This window comes from Pelobates fuscus, chromosome 10 (assembly GCF_036172605.1).
Source record: "Pelobates fuscus isolate aPelFus1 chromosome 10, aPelFus1.pri, whole genome shotgun sequence".
In the NCBI taxonomy this organism is placed as follows: domain Eukaryota; kingdom Metazoa; phylum Chordata; class Amphibia; order Anura; family Pelobatidae; genus Pelobates; species Pelobates fuscus.
In genome coordinates, this window is record NC_086326.1 from 10,083,687 (window position 1) to 10,103,082 (window position 19,396).

Consider the following 19,396-nt stretch of genomic DNA (forward strand, 5'->3'; position numbering starts at 1 on the left):
CAGAACAGTGTATCAGTCGCTAGTGACACTGGAGTTGTCAGGAAGCAGAGCATGTGTCTATTATGTGTGCAGAGCAGTGGTGTATCCTGGTTTTGTGCTGCCCTAGGCAGGACAAAACTCAGGCACCCCCCCCCCCCCCGCGCCACCCCCACCCAACCTTTACCCCGTCCCGCATTCTAAATACACACACACACATTCACTGACAGATACGCATACACTCGCTAACAGAAACACACACACTAACAGACACACCTCACACTCAGTAACAGACACTCACACTCACTCACTCACATTAACACTTTTTTTATTTTTTTTTACTTCAACCCCCCCCAGCCTCCTTACCTTTGGGAATGCTGGGGAGGGTGGGGGGGCGCATCTTTTTTCCCTGGTGGTCCAGTGGCTGCTGGGCTGCTGCTGGGCGGTCGGGCGGCGCTCTTGGGCGGCTGGCGAGGGAGCACTTCATCTGAGCTGTCTGCTCAGCTCCCTCGCGCGCCGCACAGTGAGGCTGGGAGGCGGAGCCGGAATATGACGTCATATTCCGGCTCCTAGCCTCACTCTGCGGCACGCGAGGGAGCTGAGCAGACAGCTCAGATGAAGTGCTCCCTCGCCAGCCGCCAAAGAGCGCCGCCCGACCGCCCAGCATGTCTGTTAGCCGCAAGGCTAACAAGACATTTGCCTTGGGCATGTGGGGGGCGGCTTTTTTTGCCGCCCCCTAGAAAATGCCGCCCAAGGCAAATGCCTTGTTTGCCTCGCGGCTAATACGCCCCTGGTGCAGAGATCTAGTTGATGATACTAAGATATGTAACAGGGTTTATGTTTGCCAAATGGCAAATTATTTAGGCAGGGGCCCAGCATAAGATAATGGCGGGTACCTGGTCGCAGGGGTCTGCAGGGCGGCCGGGTCCCCTAGAGTGATGGGCCCAGTCGCAGTTGCGACCTCTGCGACAGCGGTATGTACGCCACTGCTTGGAGGAAAGATGAGACGGGGGATATGATAGAAACATTTAAATACATAAAGGGAATCAACACAGTAAAGGAGGAGACTATATTTTAAAAAAAAACTAACACAACAAGAGGACATAGTCTTAAATTAGAGGGACAAAGGTTTAAAAATAATATCAGGAAGTATTACTTTACTGAAAGGGTAGTGGACGCATGGAATAGCCTTCCAGCTAAAGTGGTAGGTAAAGGAATTTAAGCATGCGTGGGATAGGCATAAGGCTATTCTAACTATAAGATAAGGCCAGGGAATAATGAGAGTATTTAGAAAATTGGGCAGACTAGATGGGCCGAATGGTTCTTATCTGCCGTCACATTCTATGTTTCTATCTCCATCATTGCTCTATCTGTGCAACTTCACCAGGTGCCAACGGCAATATTTATGTATTGTGCTTTATCTGAGTACAACCATCCTCACCGAGATATGATGCCATTCATTTGAACAATACAGGCTCACAAGTTAAAGCTTGCCAGCCCCCACCTCCACCCCTGGTGACAGAGCTGGAACACGATTTTTCAATTCAATAGGATGTAGAGAGATTTAGCTGTAATTAACTTCCTTCCACCATTCCAGGTGCTGCTGTTGAGTTTTTGGTTTAGTGGCAGCCAGTATTGAGTAGTGTCAGGTTGTAGACCAGTCACTAAGTAGTGGTTAGTGGCTCCCAGAGAGAATGATGAGAACTGTTAATAACGGCTTTTCAGTAACTCTCCGTCGCTCTAAAAGTAACGACAGGCAATTAGAAGGAAGCAGCTGACCAGTAATTAGGAGCCAGAAGAATGTAACTCAGTCCGATATCTCTAATATCAATTCCCTGAAAAGCAGTTTTCTGTTTGATATTTTGTTTGTTTTGTTTTTTGTTTTTTATTTTTGAGTGAGCCCAGTTCTATTTGATGTTAATTATAAACATTACCATAAAAATGGCTTATGCTGCTTCTGATCATTTTCTGACAGTTGTTCTGCAGATTGTGTTATGTTTAACAGAATCTCTGTTTTTAGACACCCCAGGTATTCCATCAGAGTGCATCGGAAATAAATACCCTTTGATAACCTTTGGGTTTCTGCTTACAGAAATGGTTAATGTTTAGTATTTCTGTTTCTGTGAGAGCTTGCCATAGTTTTAAATAGGGAAATATATGCAGTGCTTGTTCCTTTATGGCTTTTCTAGTTAATGTCATCCTCACCGCAGGACAATGAACGCAGCGGGAGGAGATATAAAATGTGTCCGTTTAGAAGGAGAGGGACAATGAGAGGAGCTTAGAAAACACTGCTGATGCTATTCCAAGCAGGGAAAGGCCATCAGAGAGAGGATCTTGTCTGTTTCCGGCTGGGGGGCCCAGTAATCCCACACTGATTGTCTATCTGACATTTTCATCTCTCTTTCAAGTGGAGACTTTGGCATTCATTAGGCAGGCTGATGGCCTTGCAGGTGGTCTCTCCTTGACTCATGTATTCTCTTGTGCACCTTCAAGCCAAGCAGTCGCACTGCGTAATGTACGAGGCAGGAAGAGAGCCCTCAATATACACAGATTCTGGATGTTTTCTAGAAAACATAGCTTCCCCATTGGTGCCTATGGAGGGTAAGTAGTTGCCAGTTGTCTCTTTCCACCACAGTTCCAAATGAGCATAGATTGTAATTTCGCTCTCCCTTTCCCTCTGTCTCTCCCTTGCTTCACACACCGTTTAATCTTTGCTTGGGCTTGGTTTCAGTTTTGGACCCATCTGTCCTTTCTTGACCCGTCCTATAGATTCGGCTCATTAATTTTTATTTCTACGGGTGGATTGAGTCTTCCAGGTCTCAGTATGTAACTTGCTCTATGTTTGATGAATTTCAAACACTAAACGATCTGCCACCTGTTTGTCCATTGCATTCGTCATTTCAGACACTGTCTGTTCCTTTTTTTGTGGATATCTATTGTCTTTTTGCAGGAAACCAGACAGCCTGTACATTGCCCATGTACTGAACACACACGCAGAAGAAATGTCCAATCCTCCAAGCTCCCGCAGCAAGGTCAGGCTGTCTCACTAAGTATCGACCAACTCATATTTATCATTGAAAGACTTGCAGAGTTATTCACTGAAGTGAGAATTCAAAGTAGGAGCCTTACTTTTGAAACTGAATTCTGACTTGGGTAACTAACCCTGATACACTTTAGTATCTTTTGTGATACACTTTGTAAGATGTGCATTAAATTTGTGTCTAACAATAGTAACGCAAACGATGTCTACCTTAAACAAACTGTTGTTTGGTTGTTGTGTTCGGCCTGGTTTAGGCTGGGGATTGACAGCATTAGGAGTTTGGGATTCAAACACAGATGGAACTACAAAAAGTCAACCGTTTTGTCTGCATGTTGTGTATGAAATAGAATTTCTCTTCAACGTAATGAAGTGATTGTGAGGGGTAGTTGATGCCCTGCAGCCTTACAAAGGAAAACTGTGCCTATTGCGAGATACGTCATCAACATTTATATTCTGATTTCTATGAGAAGGATCGGAGCCACCGAGCTCGGTGACTTCATGGGAGGAGGATCAAATCGATCTCTCAGCGCTGGAATAAAGGTAAGTGACCATTCAAAAACTTTCTTTTTATCTTCCTGTGCTATTTTCCCTAATATTTTCCTAAATAGATAAAGGGACACATGGAATATATACAATATTTATTCTTTCATTGGACAGTATTAATCTCATCGGACTGTGCTCAAAGGTAACCAGGATTTATGTAGCCTATTAACTAAAGTGAGAATTTAAGGTGAATGCAAAATGAATTTGAAATATAAGGTTAAAAAAGTCAAACTTGAAACGTTCTCTAAGTCAGCTCTGATTCTAGCGTTGCCAACTTTGACCTTAAAATAGAAATTCACATTAAATATTCATTTAGGTAAATATCCCGGTGAAGTTGCAATTTGTTTCTGATTGACAAATCACAGCTAGATTTAATCCATCTTTATTTTTATTTCATAAATGTAGTGTAAATCACCGCATTGGTTTATGTCCTGTACATCCCCCCCATCTTCAAACAAGAACGAGTATGAAAGAGATCCACTGATAGGCCCTTAACCATATCTCCCATGAGCGTTAATTTTACCACCCGAACTTCCCACCAGACTTCCACTCCTGAACCTCACTATAACCACTCACTGAACCTCACTACCTCCTCAAATAATTCCCACTCACTGAACCTCACTACCTCCTTCCATTATTCCAACTCAATGAACCTCACTACCGCCTCCAATTATTCCCACTCACTGAACCTCACTACCTCCTCCCATTATTCCCACTTACTGGATGTTTTCTCCCATTTCTCTTCATTCTCCCATTATTCCCACTCACTGAACCTCACTACCTCCTCCCATTATTCCCACTCACTGAACCTCACTACCTCCTCCCATTATTCCCACTCACTGAACCTCACTACCTCCTCCCATTATTTCCACTCACTGAACCGCACTACCTCCTCCAATTATTCTGACTCACTAAACCTCACTACCTTCTCCCATTATTCCCACTCACTGAACCTCACTACATTCTCCCATTATTCCTACTCACTGAACCTCACTACCTTCTCCCATTATTCCCACTCACTGAACCTCACTACATTCTCCCATTATTCTGACTCACTAAATCTCACTACCTTCTCCCATTATTCCCACTCACTGAACCTCACTACCTTCTCCCATTATTCCCAATCACTGAACCTCACTACCTCCTCCCATTATTCCCACTCACTGAACCGCACTACCTCCTCCAATTATTCCCACTCAATGAACATCACAACCTCCTCCAATTATTCCCACTCACTGAACCTCACTACCTCCTCCAATTATTCCGACTCACTGAACCTCACTACCTCCTCCCGTTATTCCCACTCACTGAACCTCACCACCTCCTCCCATTATTCCCGCTCACTGAACCTCACTACTTCCTCCCATTATTCCCACTCACTGAACCTCACTAACTCCTCCCATTATTCCCACTCAATGAACCTCGCAACCTCCTCCAATTATTCCCACTCATTGAACCTCACTACATCCTCCCATTATCACCATTTACTGAAACTCACTACCTCCACCACTTATTCCCCTCACTGAACCTCACTACCTTCTCCCATTATTCCCACTCACTGAACCTCACTACCTCCTCCCATTCTTCCCACTCACTGAACCTCACTACCTTCTCCCATTATTCCCACTCACTGTACCTCACTATCTCCTCCCATTATTCCCACTCACTGAACTTCACTACCTCCTCCCATTATTCCGACTCACTAAACCTCACTACCTCCTCCCATTATTCCCGCTCACTGAACCTCACTACTTCCTCCCATTATTCCCACTCACTGAACCTCACTAACTCCTCCCATTATTCCCACTCAATGAACCTCGCAACCTCCTCCAATGATTCCCACTCATTGAACCTCACTACATCCTCCCATTATCACCATTTACTGAAACTCACTACCTCCTCCCATTATTCCCACTCACTGAACCTCACTACCTCCTCCCATTATTCCCACTCATTGGACCATACTACTCTTCCCATTATTTGCTACTGCCCAGCAAAGACCTCTAATTGTCCTTCCTCTATTGGCTAATATCAACATTCTGTAAATCCACCTGTGTCGTTTGCTGATAATAATATCTAGTATGTTATGTAATGAAACCCAGCAATATACATGAATTGCGACATAAGTTAATTATAATTTATGGGCCACCCTTACAGCCATTAAAGAAAGGTGAAATATCTGGACCCCAAGGACAGGTAGGAATTATTTTTCAACAATACATTAGGCATTGCAGCAGTTTTAAAACATCCTGGCGACCATCATTTTTCACAGAATCAATAAAATGTTTACACGCCGAGGTACGTATTTTGGGATTGTTTTATAATAGAGAGAGCTGTTAGCAGAAAGTGGCAGTAGCCAATGGAAAGTAGGAGTAAATGGATTAAATGCAGTAACCATGCCACCATGCCACACTCTTAGTAGATTCATTTACAGTTGTGGCCCGGCACTCCTCCAATGATTTGCCTTTTCACAACAACGTTTCCACCTTAATAGGGTCTTCGTCAGGCTATGCCTGTGATGGGGAGGAGGGATGTTTCTTTTTACATTACAAATCCTTCTTAGTTTGGCAGGGCTCTGCACCCTCCAATGCAGCTGCGGGGAGTCTTGTTTTTTTTTAAATGTTATTTTCAGCTTTGTCTTGTGGAAAAAGTACAAGAGTTTGGAAGGTGAGAGCAGAAAGAAAGTAAGAGGAATAAAGTTAATGAATTGGGAAATCTGGAGATATAACCCGGGGGGTGCGGGATAGAACCAGTGTAATAAGGTGCGAGACGAGCGATAAGAGGGCGTTTGCCAAATGGAAGCTATTAAACATCACAAAGGAGAACGGTGGGACATATCATGGCATTGGTCAGTGAAAATGTTATATTAAAAACGGATAACTAGAAAGCTTCTCCAAAACTCTCGTTTATTCTTCCATTTTTTTTCCAGCCAGCTGATCTGTTCGAAATGATCGAGAAAATGCAGGTAATCGTTTTATTTTGGAAATCGTGTGTATTTCAATGAAGTATGCTTTATTGTATTCAAGTCTGCAGCTGAACTGCCTGCTGTCTGCTGACATTATCAGTAGTGGTGGTCTGAGCCAATCATAATGCTTCCCCATAGGATTGGCTGAGACTGAGAAGGAGGCAGATCAGGGGCAGAGTCAGCACAAGCCAAACACAGCCCTGGCCAATCAGCATCTCCTCATAGAGATACATTGAATCAATACATCTCTATGAGGAAAGTTCTGTGTCTGCATGCAGAGGGTGGAGACACTAAATGTCAGTCACACTGTGCAGCACTGCCCCAGGAAGCAGCTCTAGTAGCCATCTAAGCAGTGGCCAGTGACGTTTTTTCTAGGCTGTAATGTAAACACTGTATTTTCTCTGAGAAGACAGTGTTTAGTACAAAAAAGCCTGAAGGGAATGATTCTACTCCCCAGAACAAATACAATAAGCTGTGTACTATACAAGAAGCTGTAGTTGCTCTGGTGACGTTTAACGTCCCTTTAACGTTCAAATAAAATTCAAATTCACTTACAATTTTAGCTTTAGTAAATAACTATGTTAGAAAGTTGTGTAGAATAGAATGCTGTGCATGTTATACAGAGTAACATAGAATGCTGTGTATGTTATATAGAGTGACATAGAATGCTGTGTATGTTATATAGAGGGACATAGAATGTTGTGTATGTTATATAGAGTGACATAAAATGTGGTGTATGTTATACAGAGTAACATAGAATGCTGTGTATGTTATACAGAGTGACATAGAATGCTGTAAATGTTATACAGAGTGACATAGAATGCTGTGAATGTTATACAGAGTGACATAGAATGCTGTGTATGTTATATAGAGTGACATAAAATGTGGTGTATGTTATATAGAGTGACATAAAATGTGGTGTATGTTATACAGAGTGACATAGAATGCTGTGAATGTTATACAGAGTAACATAGAATGCTGTGTATGTTATATAGAGTGACATAGAATGCTGTGTATGTTATATAGAGGGACATAGAATGTTGTGTATGTTATATAGAGTGACATAAAATGTGGTGTATGTTATACAGAGTAACATAGAATGCTGTGTATGTTATACAGAGTGACATAGAATGCTGTAAATGTTATACAGAGTGACATAGAATGCTGTGAATGTTATACAGAGTGACATAGAATGCTGTGTATGTTATATAGAGTGACATAAAATGTGGTGTATGTTATATAGAGTGACATAAAATGTGGTGTATGTTATACAGAGTGACATAGAATGCTGTGTATGTTATATAGAGTGACATAAACTGTGGTGTATGTTATATAGAGTGACATAAAATGTGGTGTATGTTATACAGAGTAACATAGAATGCTGTGAATGTTATACAGAGTGACATATAATGCTGTGCATGTTAAATATAGTGACATAGAATTATGTGAATATTATACAGAGTGACAAAGAATACTGCGTATGTTATACAGGTGATACTCGAAAAATTAGAATATTGTGCAAAAGTTCATTTATTTCAGTAATGCAACAGTAAAGGGGAAACTAATATATGAGATAGACGCATTACATGCAAAGCAAGATAGTTCAAGCCGTGATTTGTCATAAGTGTGATGATTATGGATTACAGCTCATGAAAACCCCAAATCCACAATCTCAGTAAATTACATGCAATCAATAAAACAAGGAGTGTACATAGAACAATATCGGACCTCTGAAAAGTATAAGAATGCATATCAGTACTTGGTTTGGGCCCCTTTTGCAGCAATTACTGCCTCAATGCGGCTTGGCATGGGAGCTATCAGCCTGTGGCACTGCTGAGATGTTATGGAAGACTAGGATGCTTTAACAGCGGCCTTCAGCTCTTCTGCACTGTTCGGTCTCACGTCTCATCTTTCTCTTGGCGAGTTTGCTGGCCAATCAAGTACAGTAATCCCACGGTCATTGAACCAGGCTTTGGTGCTTTTGGGAGTGTGGGCAGGTGCCAAGTCCTGCTGGAAAATGAAGCCAGCATCCCCATAAAGCTTGTCTGTGGAAGGAAGCATGAAGTGCTCCAAAATCTCCTGGTAGACGGCTGCATTGACCCTGGACTTAATGAAGCACAGTGGACCAACACCAGCAGATGACATGGCTCCCCAAATCAACCCAGACTGTGGAAACTTCACACTGGACTTCAAGCATATTGCAGTGTGTGCCTCTCCTTTCTTCCTCCAGACTCTGGGTCCTTGGTTTCCAAATGAGATGTAAAAGTTGCTCTCATCAGAAAAGAGGGCTTTGGACCACTGAGCAACAAACCAGGTCTGTTTTTCTTTAGCCCGGGTAAGACGCTTCTGACGTTGTTTGTTGTTCAGGAGCGGCTTGACAAGAGGAATACGATATCTGAAGCCCATGTCCAGGATCCGTCTGTGTGTGGTGGCTCTTGATGCACTGACTCCAGCCTCAGTCCACTCCTTGTGAAAGTCCCCAACACTTTTGAATGGCCTTTTCCTGACAATCCTCTCCAGGCTGCGGTTATCCCTGCTGCTTGTGCACCTTTTTCTTCCACACTTTTCCCTTCCATTTAACTTTCTATTAATGTGCTTTGATACAGCACTTTGGGAACATCCAACTTCCTTCGCAATTACCTTTTGAGGCTTTCACTCCTTATGGAGGGTGTCAATGATGGTTTTCTGCACAACTGTCAGGTCAGCAGTCTTCCCCATGATTGTGATTCCTACTAAACCAGACTGAGAGACCATTTAAAGGCTCAGAAACCCTTTGCAGGTGTTATGGCTTACTTAGCTGATTAGAGTGGGACACCGTGAGCCTGGAATATTGCACCTTTTCACAATATTCTAATTTACTGAAATTTGTGGATTTGGGGTTTTCATGAGCTGTAAGCCATAATCATCGCACTTATGACAAATCACGGCTTGAACTATCTTGCTTTGCATGTAATGTGTCTATCTCTTATTTTAGTTTCTCCTTTTATGTTGCATTACTGAAATAAATGAACTTTTGTACAATATTCAAATTTTTCGAGTATCATCTGTATAGTGACATAGAATGTTCTGTATGTTATATAGAGTGACATAGAATGTTGTGTATATTATACAGAGTAAAATAGAATGTGGTGTATGTTATATAGAGTGACATAGAATGCTGTGTATGTTTTATAGTAACATAGAATGCTGTATATGTTATATAGAGTGACAGAATACTGTGTATGTTATATAGAGTAACATAGAATGTTGTGTATGGTTTATTTGCAGTGCAGCCGGTTGGAGGACCAGCGATGTGTCTTCCCCTCCCCTTTGAAGGTCAGTCCTGCTCTTTTTTAATATGTTGAATAGTTGAATACATTTCACATCACTTTGCTCAGGTGACTTAAAGCCAGAGGAGGCTCAAGAAATTCCTGTCGCCATTAGCACTTACTTTCAAACAAAGAAGAATAAAAGGCCAAGGGCAACTACCAGAGTGTGTGAGGATATTTATGGGGATTAATTATTATTATTAAAATGAGTAATCTTTATTAAAACATCAGGGGTTAAAATTGTATTGGTGCTAATACCCAACTATTAATTTAAAAGCAAAGAGGTCTCACTGTTTAACTCTTAGATTTAGAGCACGTTGTTCAAATTTAATATTTCATACATTAATATCACAACTTTTTATAAAAATTATAATATTTCTTTTTGTCAATAATTGTAAATATACAAGGTAATTAGTGAATAGCTTTTCAATAATATTGAATAAGGTATGGCATAGTACAGTATCACAATCTCAGTAACAATTTCATACTCTTTAAAGTGATAGGATAGTTAGTTCATGAAAATTCTATCAACCAAGTTCGTATGTGGACTATGTTCTTCATACACTATTGATTGAGACAGTCAATAAATAGAATGTTACTATTTGTTAAATTATAAAGAACCATATGAGTTTATCAGCATATGCATTATTATAATTTAAAAACAGAATTTTTCAGGATCTTAAAATACATAATACAATCTTAGCCTTTTACTTCTTAGTACAATTTACAAACACATGTGGATTGTTTGCTTATTGTAAACACCATTCATTAGAGCTGGACAGAGTTCGTTATTTACTCAGGTGATCTATACACAAAGTTCTATGACAAAGTTTTACCAGCTAGCATAGAATGTTGACCAGCTCAGTGCTGTTTCAGAGTAATTCATTCTGATTAAGTAATTCATCTAGTAACTACATTTTTGCAGGTTTAGTTATAACAGTTCTTATCTGGTAAATATTCCCTAAATTGGGTAACTCTTGATATTCTATTTTTTTAATTTCGTGATTTTGATTAATATTCCAGTCTGCAGTTTGAGATATCAATCTTTATTATGAGATATCATGAAACCCAATCTGGTGGATTTTGTATCAGCTTTTACCCAGAAAATATTAGCTTTTAGTTATGTAATTTTCAGTTAGTATAATTGGCTTATATTTACTGGTAGATGTTCTGGATGTTATTTTTAAGATTGTTTCAAGATGTCTTCTTGTCCATCTCTTGTCTTGTGTCCTATCTCCTTTCTCCTTATGTGTGTCTCTCTGTCTCTCCGTTTAGTAGTGTTTTTCTTTCTTTGTCTCCCCTTATGTATGTACATCCTGGGGTTATATGTCATTCCTTATCTGCTAACCTTCTGACCTGGTCCAATGAAATTTTGGGGCAAGTCATTATGTTAATGGCTGTTGACGTCATTTTGATATATATATTTCTATATGTCTCAAACAGCAGGTGGAGCTGTTGGCTTACGTCAGGAATATTACCAGCTATTATCATATAGGGTTAAACCTTGCTCAGGACTATTTAGGAATGTTTAATTTCAAGATGTTTTGGTCAGAATTTCTTCTTTTCATGTGGACTTTGGTTGTTCAACCAATGTGTCCTTGTTCACTTAAGTGTTATGGAAATTGCAGGATATTTAAGCTGTCTTACTTAATTTATCTCTTTGCTAATTACACACACACACACACACACACACATATATATATATATATATATATATATATATATATATAGTTTCTATATATGTAAATTGCTAACTTAGGATATATCACACTATATTTCTATTTTTATATATAATTAAACTTAATTTATAGACCTCATAGCAATATATATGTTTTTGCTGAACAAGTACTTTTAACTAACACATACTTGTCTTATCTGTGTTCTTATCTGTGTTCTTATCTTTTATTGAAACAGATGTATTTACTCACTGTCTGGCTCTTTTAGCTGACATGGTTATACTTTAAAAACATCTTGTTTCTTTGTTTTAGCACCTCATGGCATATTAGCTAAATTGCCTTTTTTGCTATTATGCATGTATTATTTTTTATCACACAATATATGTATGTATTTCCTTCCTACACAATATCTCTGACAAGTGGGAAGTAAATTTGCCCAAATTCACAGCCCAGAACTCCTAACCATCCTTGGACTCCAGTCTCCAACCTTAATGGACCCAATGCAGACTAAACGATTCATTGTGTGTTCTTATTATCCTTGATTAATCAAGTCAGACAGATATAGTCTAATGATCTTTGCATGCTGAAGAACTTTGAATCTTTCTGCATAAATCTTGTTGAATTTCCTAGGAATGTGGACTCTCTGTTCTTTTAAATGGATTTAAATTTAATCTTTTATTTCACAAATATTTATTTCTGCAGCGTAAAGGGGACGAAGCAGTGCACCCTGGGATTCACGAGGTGACTAATTCCTCATCGTTGCTCTATTTGTTTCATCTTATCATTGTTTACCATCTGTATGTTCTTGCTTTCTTGTTTTCTCTACGGAGTTTATTTACTAAATCGGGAATTGGGGTTTACTGCAAAATGGAAAATTCTCCTACCCTGTTATCTTCCAGATTTAGAATGTGCAACTCCCCTGTTAGTCCTCAATATTTGTCATTTAGTGAATAAACCTCTTCGTACATAAAGGCCTTCTCCCTTGTAGATATTAAAACAAGGCCGTCCTCTCCCTCTCCTTATCCCACACCCATTTGGTGGGTATTGGATTGAGGGAACCAGCCATTCCTTGCCTCCTCCGGGATCCGATCTCCCAGTGTCCAATGACAGACTGCAAATTCTTCAATCAGATCCCAATGCACGGTTCTACAGACGGCACTTCCTCGGTAAGGTATGGCCACCTTATACCTGCTCTATAAATAGAGAACCACAAGACTATAACTATTTTTTATATTGAGATGCAGAGCTTTGTGTGTAAAAACGCCATTTAAATGTCCACGTTGGTCAGTCCCCACATAGGAACAACAAAGAAACACATCCCCCCCAAGATAAATAACATTTCAGCACTTTTATTTCTTAATTTTAAAAACACATATTCTGGAGATTAAGTGTTGGACCACACACTGAGAAACCAGGACCACTGTCTTACGCATTTCGTGTGTTTAGCACTTTGTGTGAGACAAGTGACGCAGTTCCAGCATGAGTCAAATGATGGTCAGTAATATTTTAAACGTGACATATTCACAGCAGTATTTCTCTGGGAGACAGTTACATGATGCTTCTTGTGTACCTTAAAACTGATTTTTTTTTACTTATTTTAGGAACATCAGAATTTCTGTGCCAAGGATCCGAAGCTTGGAGCCCTCATCCTCTCTGTGAAACTCGAGCAGAAATCAGAGCGCGTGCGTCTGATCCTAAGGTGAGGGCAGAGAAATTACAATTTCAAAACTGTATTCATATAACAAACATACAGCCCCCCAATCTGTATTCATATAACAAACATACAGCCCCCCAATCTGTATTCATATAACAAACATGCAGCCCCCTATCATCATTCATATAACAACCACACAGCCTCCAAATCTGTATTCATATAACAAACATACAGCCCCCCAAACTGTGTTCATATAATAAGCATATAGCCCCCAATCTGTTTCATATAACAAACATATAGCCCCCCAAACTGTGTTCATATAATAAGCATATAGCCCCCAATCTGTTTCATATAACAAACATACAGCCCCCAATCTGTATTCATATAACAAACATGCAGCCCCCTATCATGATTCATATAACAACCACACAGCCTCCAAATCTGTATTCATATAACAAACATACAGCCCCCCAAACTGTGTTCATATAATAAGCATATAGCCCCCAATCTGTTTCATATAACAAACATATAGCCCCCCAAACTGTGTTCATATAATAAGCATATAGCCCCCCAATCTGTGTTCATACAATAAACATACAGCCCCCCAATCCGAATTCATATAACAAACATACAGTCCCCCCCCCCCCCCCCCCATATCTGTTAAAAGTTAAAAAAGAAAAAAAGAACTAAATATATTCATTGGGGCTATCATATCTACTAAATGTTACTAATTCCTCCCATGTAAAAATAGAAAAACATCACAGCAAGTTAGAGTCGGGGGCTAACGTCAGAGGAGAATAGTTATGCACTTTTCTAGTGATGGCTGGAGATTTTGATGAAAGGCTGAGCTACTATTCATGTCAGGACTTTGGGCACTTTGGGGGTGAAAAAATAAAACCCATTTTCTGGGTTAGATTCTTAAGATATGTTTGGTGTGTTCTAACAGGATTTCTGATTTCACCTATTGGCTTTTAATTGGGCTATCAGATACTGGATGTCTTAGAATACTGACCTAAGTTAGACCTGTGGTTGTTTTTTCCAAATAAATTGCAAAAGTGATGGTATTAGCCGCACTCAATCCCAGCAGCCACCTGGTGCTCTGTAGCTGGACCAGCAATCCCACAACGATAAGGCAACACAAGAAATTCTCCAGGCACTCCTGCCAAGAGGTATTTTTCTAGCTAGATTGAAAAAGACCTCTTAGCAGGTAGAAACGTTGCTGCTCTTTTCTGTTCCATTAAACTGCCTGCGGCTTGAACACCTTGAGTGCCTGGAGAATTTCTTGTGTTGTTTTTTTCCAAATAAGTGAATGCACAGGTTATTGGTGTTGAAGAGAGCATGATATTTTATTGGGTCAGGGGTTGAGTACATGGGGTTAAAGGTACACTGTAGGCAACAAAACAACTTTAGCAGGTTTGGTGCATATATCATGCCCCTGCAGTCTCATTGCTCAATGATCTGCCTTTCTACGCACTTCCTGTAAAGAGAGCTCTAATGTTTACACATTCTTTATTGCACAGTCTGTTTAATTTAGAATTTATCTCCAGCACTGTTTATAACCTGCTATACCCTGCAGGAGCTGTGTGTGTGTGTGTGTGTGTGTGTGTGTATGTGTGTGTGTGTGTGTGTGTGTGTGTGTGATAAAAGTTCAATTTACAGAGCAAGAGATAAAAAAATTCTAAAGTAAATTAATGTCTGATTGAAATCCATATTTTCATGCAGGCTGTGTCAGTCACAGCCAGGGGATGTGTGACTGGGACAGCATAAACAGAAACAAAAGTGATTTCATTCCTAAATTGTAGAAAATTGAGCAGTGAGACTGTAGGTGCATGATCTATACACCAACACTGCTTAATTAAGCTAAAGTTGTTTTGATGTCTATGATGCCCCATTAAGTGGGGGGAGAGAGTCCTATTCTCGGGGGGCAAGTCTTGTGTTCCACCATCTTTACACCTGACCGGTCAGCACTGATTCCAGGACGTACTAGTAAATCTGCCAGATCTAGGCAGAGAGTAAAACGTTAGTAAATAGAAGATCTCAATCCAGAGCACAGACTTGTTTGGGCTGCTACATTCTGCTCATTCATATCTACGTTACTCTGTTACAATGTATTCCAGATCCAAATCGGGGACCAAACACCAGTTAACTGAGTTGTCAAACTTTTCCCAGTTTCCCAGCACAGTGGAGATGGCACAAGTAAGTTAAAGAGTGAATACAATCATATTGTAAAGCACTACGCAATCTGTTGGCGCTATATAAATGGCAATAATAATAATAATAATAATAATAATACAACGCGTTCCAGATTCAATCTTTTCATCTATCCAGCTCTTTAACCCAAGTTACATTGTAGCAGTCTCAGCAAAGTGCCTGTCTATGCATTATAACATACAAATAAACACACAGGATTATTCACTAAACTCCAATTGGTCCCATACTAAACGGGGAAAAACCATCTGGTTGCAAATGGGGCCATTCGTAATCTTGCAATTCAGACACGGTTACCTGATTTTGGCAGGTGTGTGTCAAAAAGATCCAAAGTGTGCTTGCACATAATGACAACATAGGTGCAGGTATCTGGGTCACCTCCTAATATATCAAATACCAAATCATACCGCACTCAACATTTATGATAATGCACAAAGTATATAATTTATTAATATAACAAAAGTGTCCAAAAGTGAATCTATAAACCAGAAAATAAGACTAAAATACAGACACAACAGCTCCATATCATGTACACCAAAAAAAAAAAAAAATGCATAGAAGAATATAAAGTGCAAAGTGCCAAACCACCATAATACCTGTAAACCTGTACACATAATTGTGACGAAAGTAACTTTGCCACTAGCTTTTGGAGGTGCCTGTTTGCCAGCCTCCTACCCTGTGACTATAGCCCCTGTGTCAAATCCTATTGGAAAATTGTGCCTCTTGGACTTATAACATGCTCTGTTTGTGCAATTGGGGCTATATGGTTCGTTTACCAAACAGCCCCACCAACCAGAGACCACCCTGGAGCTTTTTAAGCTTAATTGATACATGGTTGCCATTTCCACCTCTATGGTCTAAGGGTTCGTCTGGGTGGCTGCAATTCCTATGGACGATCACGAGGTGGCGGCCCTTTTGTTCGCACGGAAGAAAACTGCGAATAGACTTCAGGGGGACTTGCCCTGAATTCCCTGGAACTATTTTCGGCATGAAAACCTCGCGGTTCCCGGTCAGTCCTCCGGCGGCACTTAGCCGCGATTCTATGGAACTATTTTCGGCTCTGGGACCATCCCTGCGGTCGGTAAAAACTATTACTTCCATACATTTTTTGAATCCGTGAACTGATCTGAGTGATTTTTGGATATGTTGGTCACCCAGATCAGTGCCATCAGGGGATGTAACATTGATGTGGGTTTTATGTATTGTTAGGGTACTTTTGGGGTGTTTGGAGATAATTGGATTAGAATTAGTACAGTTACTGATCCAATAATCTCCCAAGCAGGGAGGAGGGATTGATTGATTGTATGTGTGTTATGGGAGTGCCGGGCATTTAATCACTGTTCTTATTGGTCTATGTCTTTGTGTCACAGTCCCCAACAATGTGACTTGCATAAAAGGCCAGTGTGGCTACCATTAAAACAGAATGCTTTACCCCTGCATGAAGTCTTGGCTCATGTTTTGGGGGATTGGAGAACTACATTCACTCTGGGGATTGCTATATCACAATACTCCCCTGAGTATAATCACTGGCTCTTATAAGAGCTGTTCCTGCTACGCTCTCTGCACTAGGAGAGGTCTGCCCACTGGAAGCTGGATCCATGGTCTTAGGTACAGGGTGGGTGGAGTTTACAGTGGTTATGGTGTTCCAGTGCAGTGCTTATGGTGCTCGCAAGTACTAGGAAGCAGCGATTGATGGAGGTACCCAGTCGGGGTTCCAGGCGGTCCGTCATAATAATATAAATTGCTTTAACATATAACTATACAATATAAAATACAGTCTGTCAATTTCCTTATGCACTGAGATAAATGTTCTAATACTCTGAGGGCACAAAAATTAACAATCTATCAAGCAAAGTTCCTGGAATATTCTCTTATAGTCCTGCAATCAGTCCAAATCATGCATATACTCCAACAAACCCAAAAAGGCAAAAATCCAAAGAAAAAACTACAAAAATAGAAAAAGTGGGAAAAAAATTTAAAAAGGGGAAAAAAGTGGGAAAATGCAAAAAAAGAGTCCTATGTGAGGGTCTTGGCCTGATCTTACCCATAATACATCATGGAGGCCTCCTGATGATATAAGGTAGATCAACAGAATTTGATTGCATGGATTCCTTATGGTGCCGGAAGAAAGCCAAATAGTCCCAGGGAGTTTTCACCGTGTGGGTATCTTTGTGAAGTCCTTCAAGTGCAGGAAAGCAAGGGAAGGCCGTTTCCAGGGATGCACGCTCGGGAATGGAAATGGCTCTGGTTTAGAGAAGAACACAGTTCTTTAAAAAGGCTAAGGCTCCCACTACTCCCTCAAGCGGTGCATCCTTCCATCGTCATTGCGTCGCTATGTAATGACGTCTACGGTAGCTGTCAGAGTACATTGCTGTGCTGTGTATCTCTTGGGTCCTGCAGCGCCCGTAGCCTATAGTGCAGTGTTCCACAACCCAGTCCAGGATTTATGTATTTCCCTGTTTTATTGCAATGGAGATACTGACAAATCCTGGACTGTTCGTGGTTAATGCGGAGTGGGTTGGGGAACACTGCACTATAGGCTAAGGATGCTGCAGGACTGAAGAGATACACAGCACTTTACTGAGAGGGTAGTGGATGCATGGAATAGCCGTCCAGCTGAAGTGGTAGAGGTTAACACAGTAAAGGAGTTTAAGCATGCGTGGGATAGGCATAAGGCTATCCTAACTATAAGATAAGGCCAGAGACTAATGAAAGTATTTAGAAAATTGGGCAGACTAGATGGGCCGAATGGATCTTATCTGCCGTCACATTCTATGTTTCTATGTTATGTTTCACAGTAATGTACTCTAGCGGCTAACATAGACATACTGACGTCATTACGTAGCAAAGCTATGACGATGGAAGGACGCACCGCCTGAGGGAATAGCCGGAGCATTAGCCTTTTTAAAGAACTGAGTGCACAGCCCCGGAACTGCCTGCCCTCGCTTTCTTGCACTTGAAGGACTTCACAAAGATACCCACACAGTGAAAACGACCTGGTACTATTTGGCTTTCTTCCTGCACCATAAGGAATCCATACGATCAAATTCTGTTGATACACTACCTTATATCAGCATTTTTCCACCTTTTTGCCTTTTTTCCCTTTTTATTCCTTTTTTGCACTATTTCTACTTTTGTAGTTTTATCTTTGGATTTTTGCATTTTTAGGTTTGTGGGAGTATATGCGTGATTTGGACAGGCGGCAGGACTATGACAAGAGAGTATTCCAGAAAATTTGCTTGATAGATTTTTAATTTCTTTGTGCCCTCAGAGTATTAGAACATTTATCTCAGTGCATAAGGAAACTGACAGACACTATTTTATATTGTATAGTTATTTATTGATGCAATTTATATTATGTGTACAGGTTTACAGGTATTATGGTAGTTTGGCACTTAGCACTTTATATTCTTCCATGCACTTTTTCTTTGGTGGACAGTGTATATTTATTTATTTAATATTTATTTATAATTTATTTTTGGTTCTGTTTTTTAACTATTATTTCATGCTGTAGACGTTTGCCACAGGGTTGTAGCCGAGAAACAGTTCCAGAGGAAATGTAGCAAGAGCCGGTCTCCGTTCGTGGGTTTTTATCCGAAAACCGCAATAGGTGAAATATAGCTGGTTCATGAAGAATACTCCTTGTGTTCGGTAGTTTGAAACTCCCTGTTACGACTCTCACCGCCAGGGGAATGAATTAGTGAATAATCCCCTTTTCTCCAGAAATGCAGTTTTAATCCAGCCGATCGTCAAACTCCCGAACGGAGCATACGAACGTGGCAACTCCCGATCAGCAATTCATTCGAAATCCTTCCACAGCTAGAAATAATGAAAAGTACTGTCCCAATAATAAATCCCTCCACAAACGAGACCAAGCTCCGTCTTGAAGGTCAAACAGGAATGTGTTTAATGGGGGCTACCTGCCCAGTATTTATGCGGGTCTCCACAAGGTGGACACTCCCCTAGGGGACCTTGTGGAAGACTGTACAATATATTGGACAGTAGCCAATCGCTGTGGCTTCAATA

At 40.5% G+C, this 19,396-nt stretch overlaps 1 protein-coding gene across 1 annotated transcript in view; it reads left to right on the top strand.

Moving 5' to 3' along the window:
• The first annotated feature begins 2,465 nt into the window (after positions 1-2,465).
• Positions 2,466-19,396, top strand: part of LOC134574468 (rap1 GTPase-activating protein 1-like) — a 43,115-nt gene continuing 26,184 nt past the window's right edge. The window contains exons 1-8 of the mRNA XM_063433562.1: positions 2,466-2,577; positions 2,927-3,008; positions 6,489-6,524; positions 9,792-9,839; positions 12,211-12,249; positions 12,497-12,679; positions 13,110-13,207; positions 15,280-15,358. Of these exons, the coding sequence (XP_063289632.1) occupies positions 2,534-2,577; positions 2,927-3,008; positions 6,489-6,524; positions 9,792-9,839; positions 12,211-12,249; positions 12,497-12,679; positions 13,110-13,207; positions 15,280-15,358 (609 nt within the window). The 5' untranslated portion in view covers positions 2,466-2,533. The remainder of the gene's footprint in view (positions 2,578-2,926; positions 3,009-6,488; positions 6,525-9,791; positions 9,840-12,210; positions 12,250-12,496; positions 12,680-13,109; positions 13,208-15,279; positions 15,359-19,396) is intronic.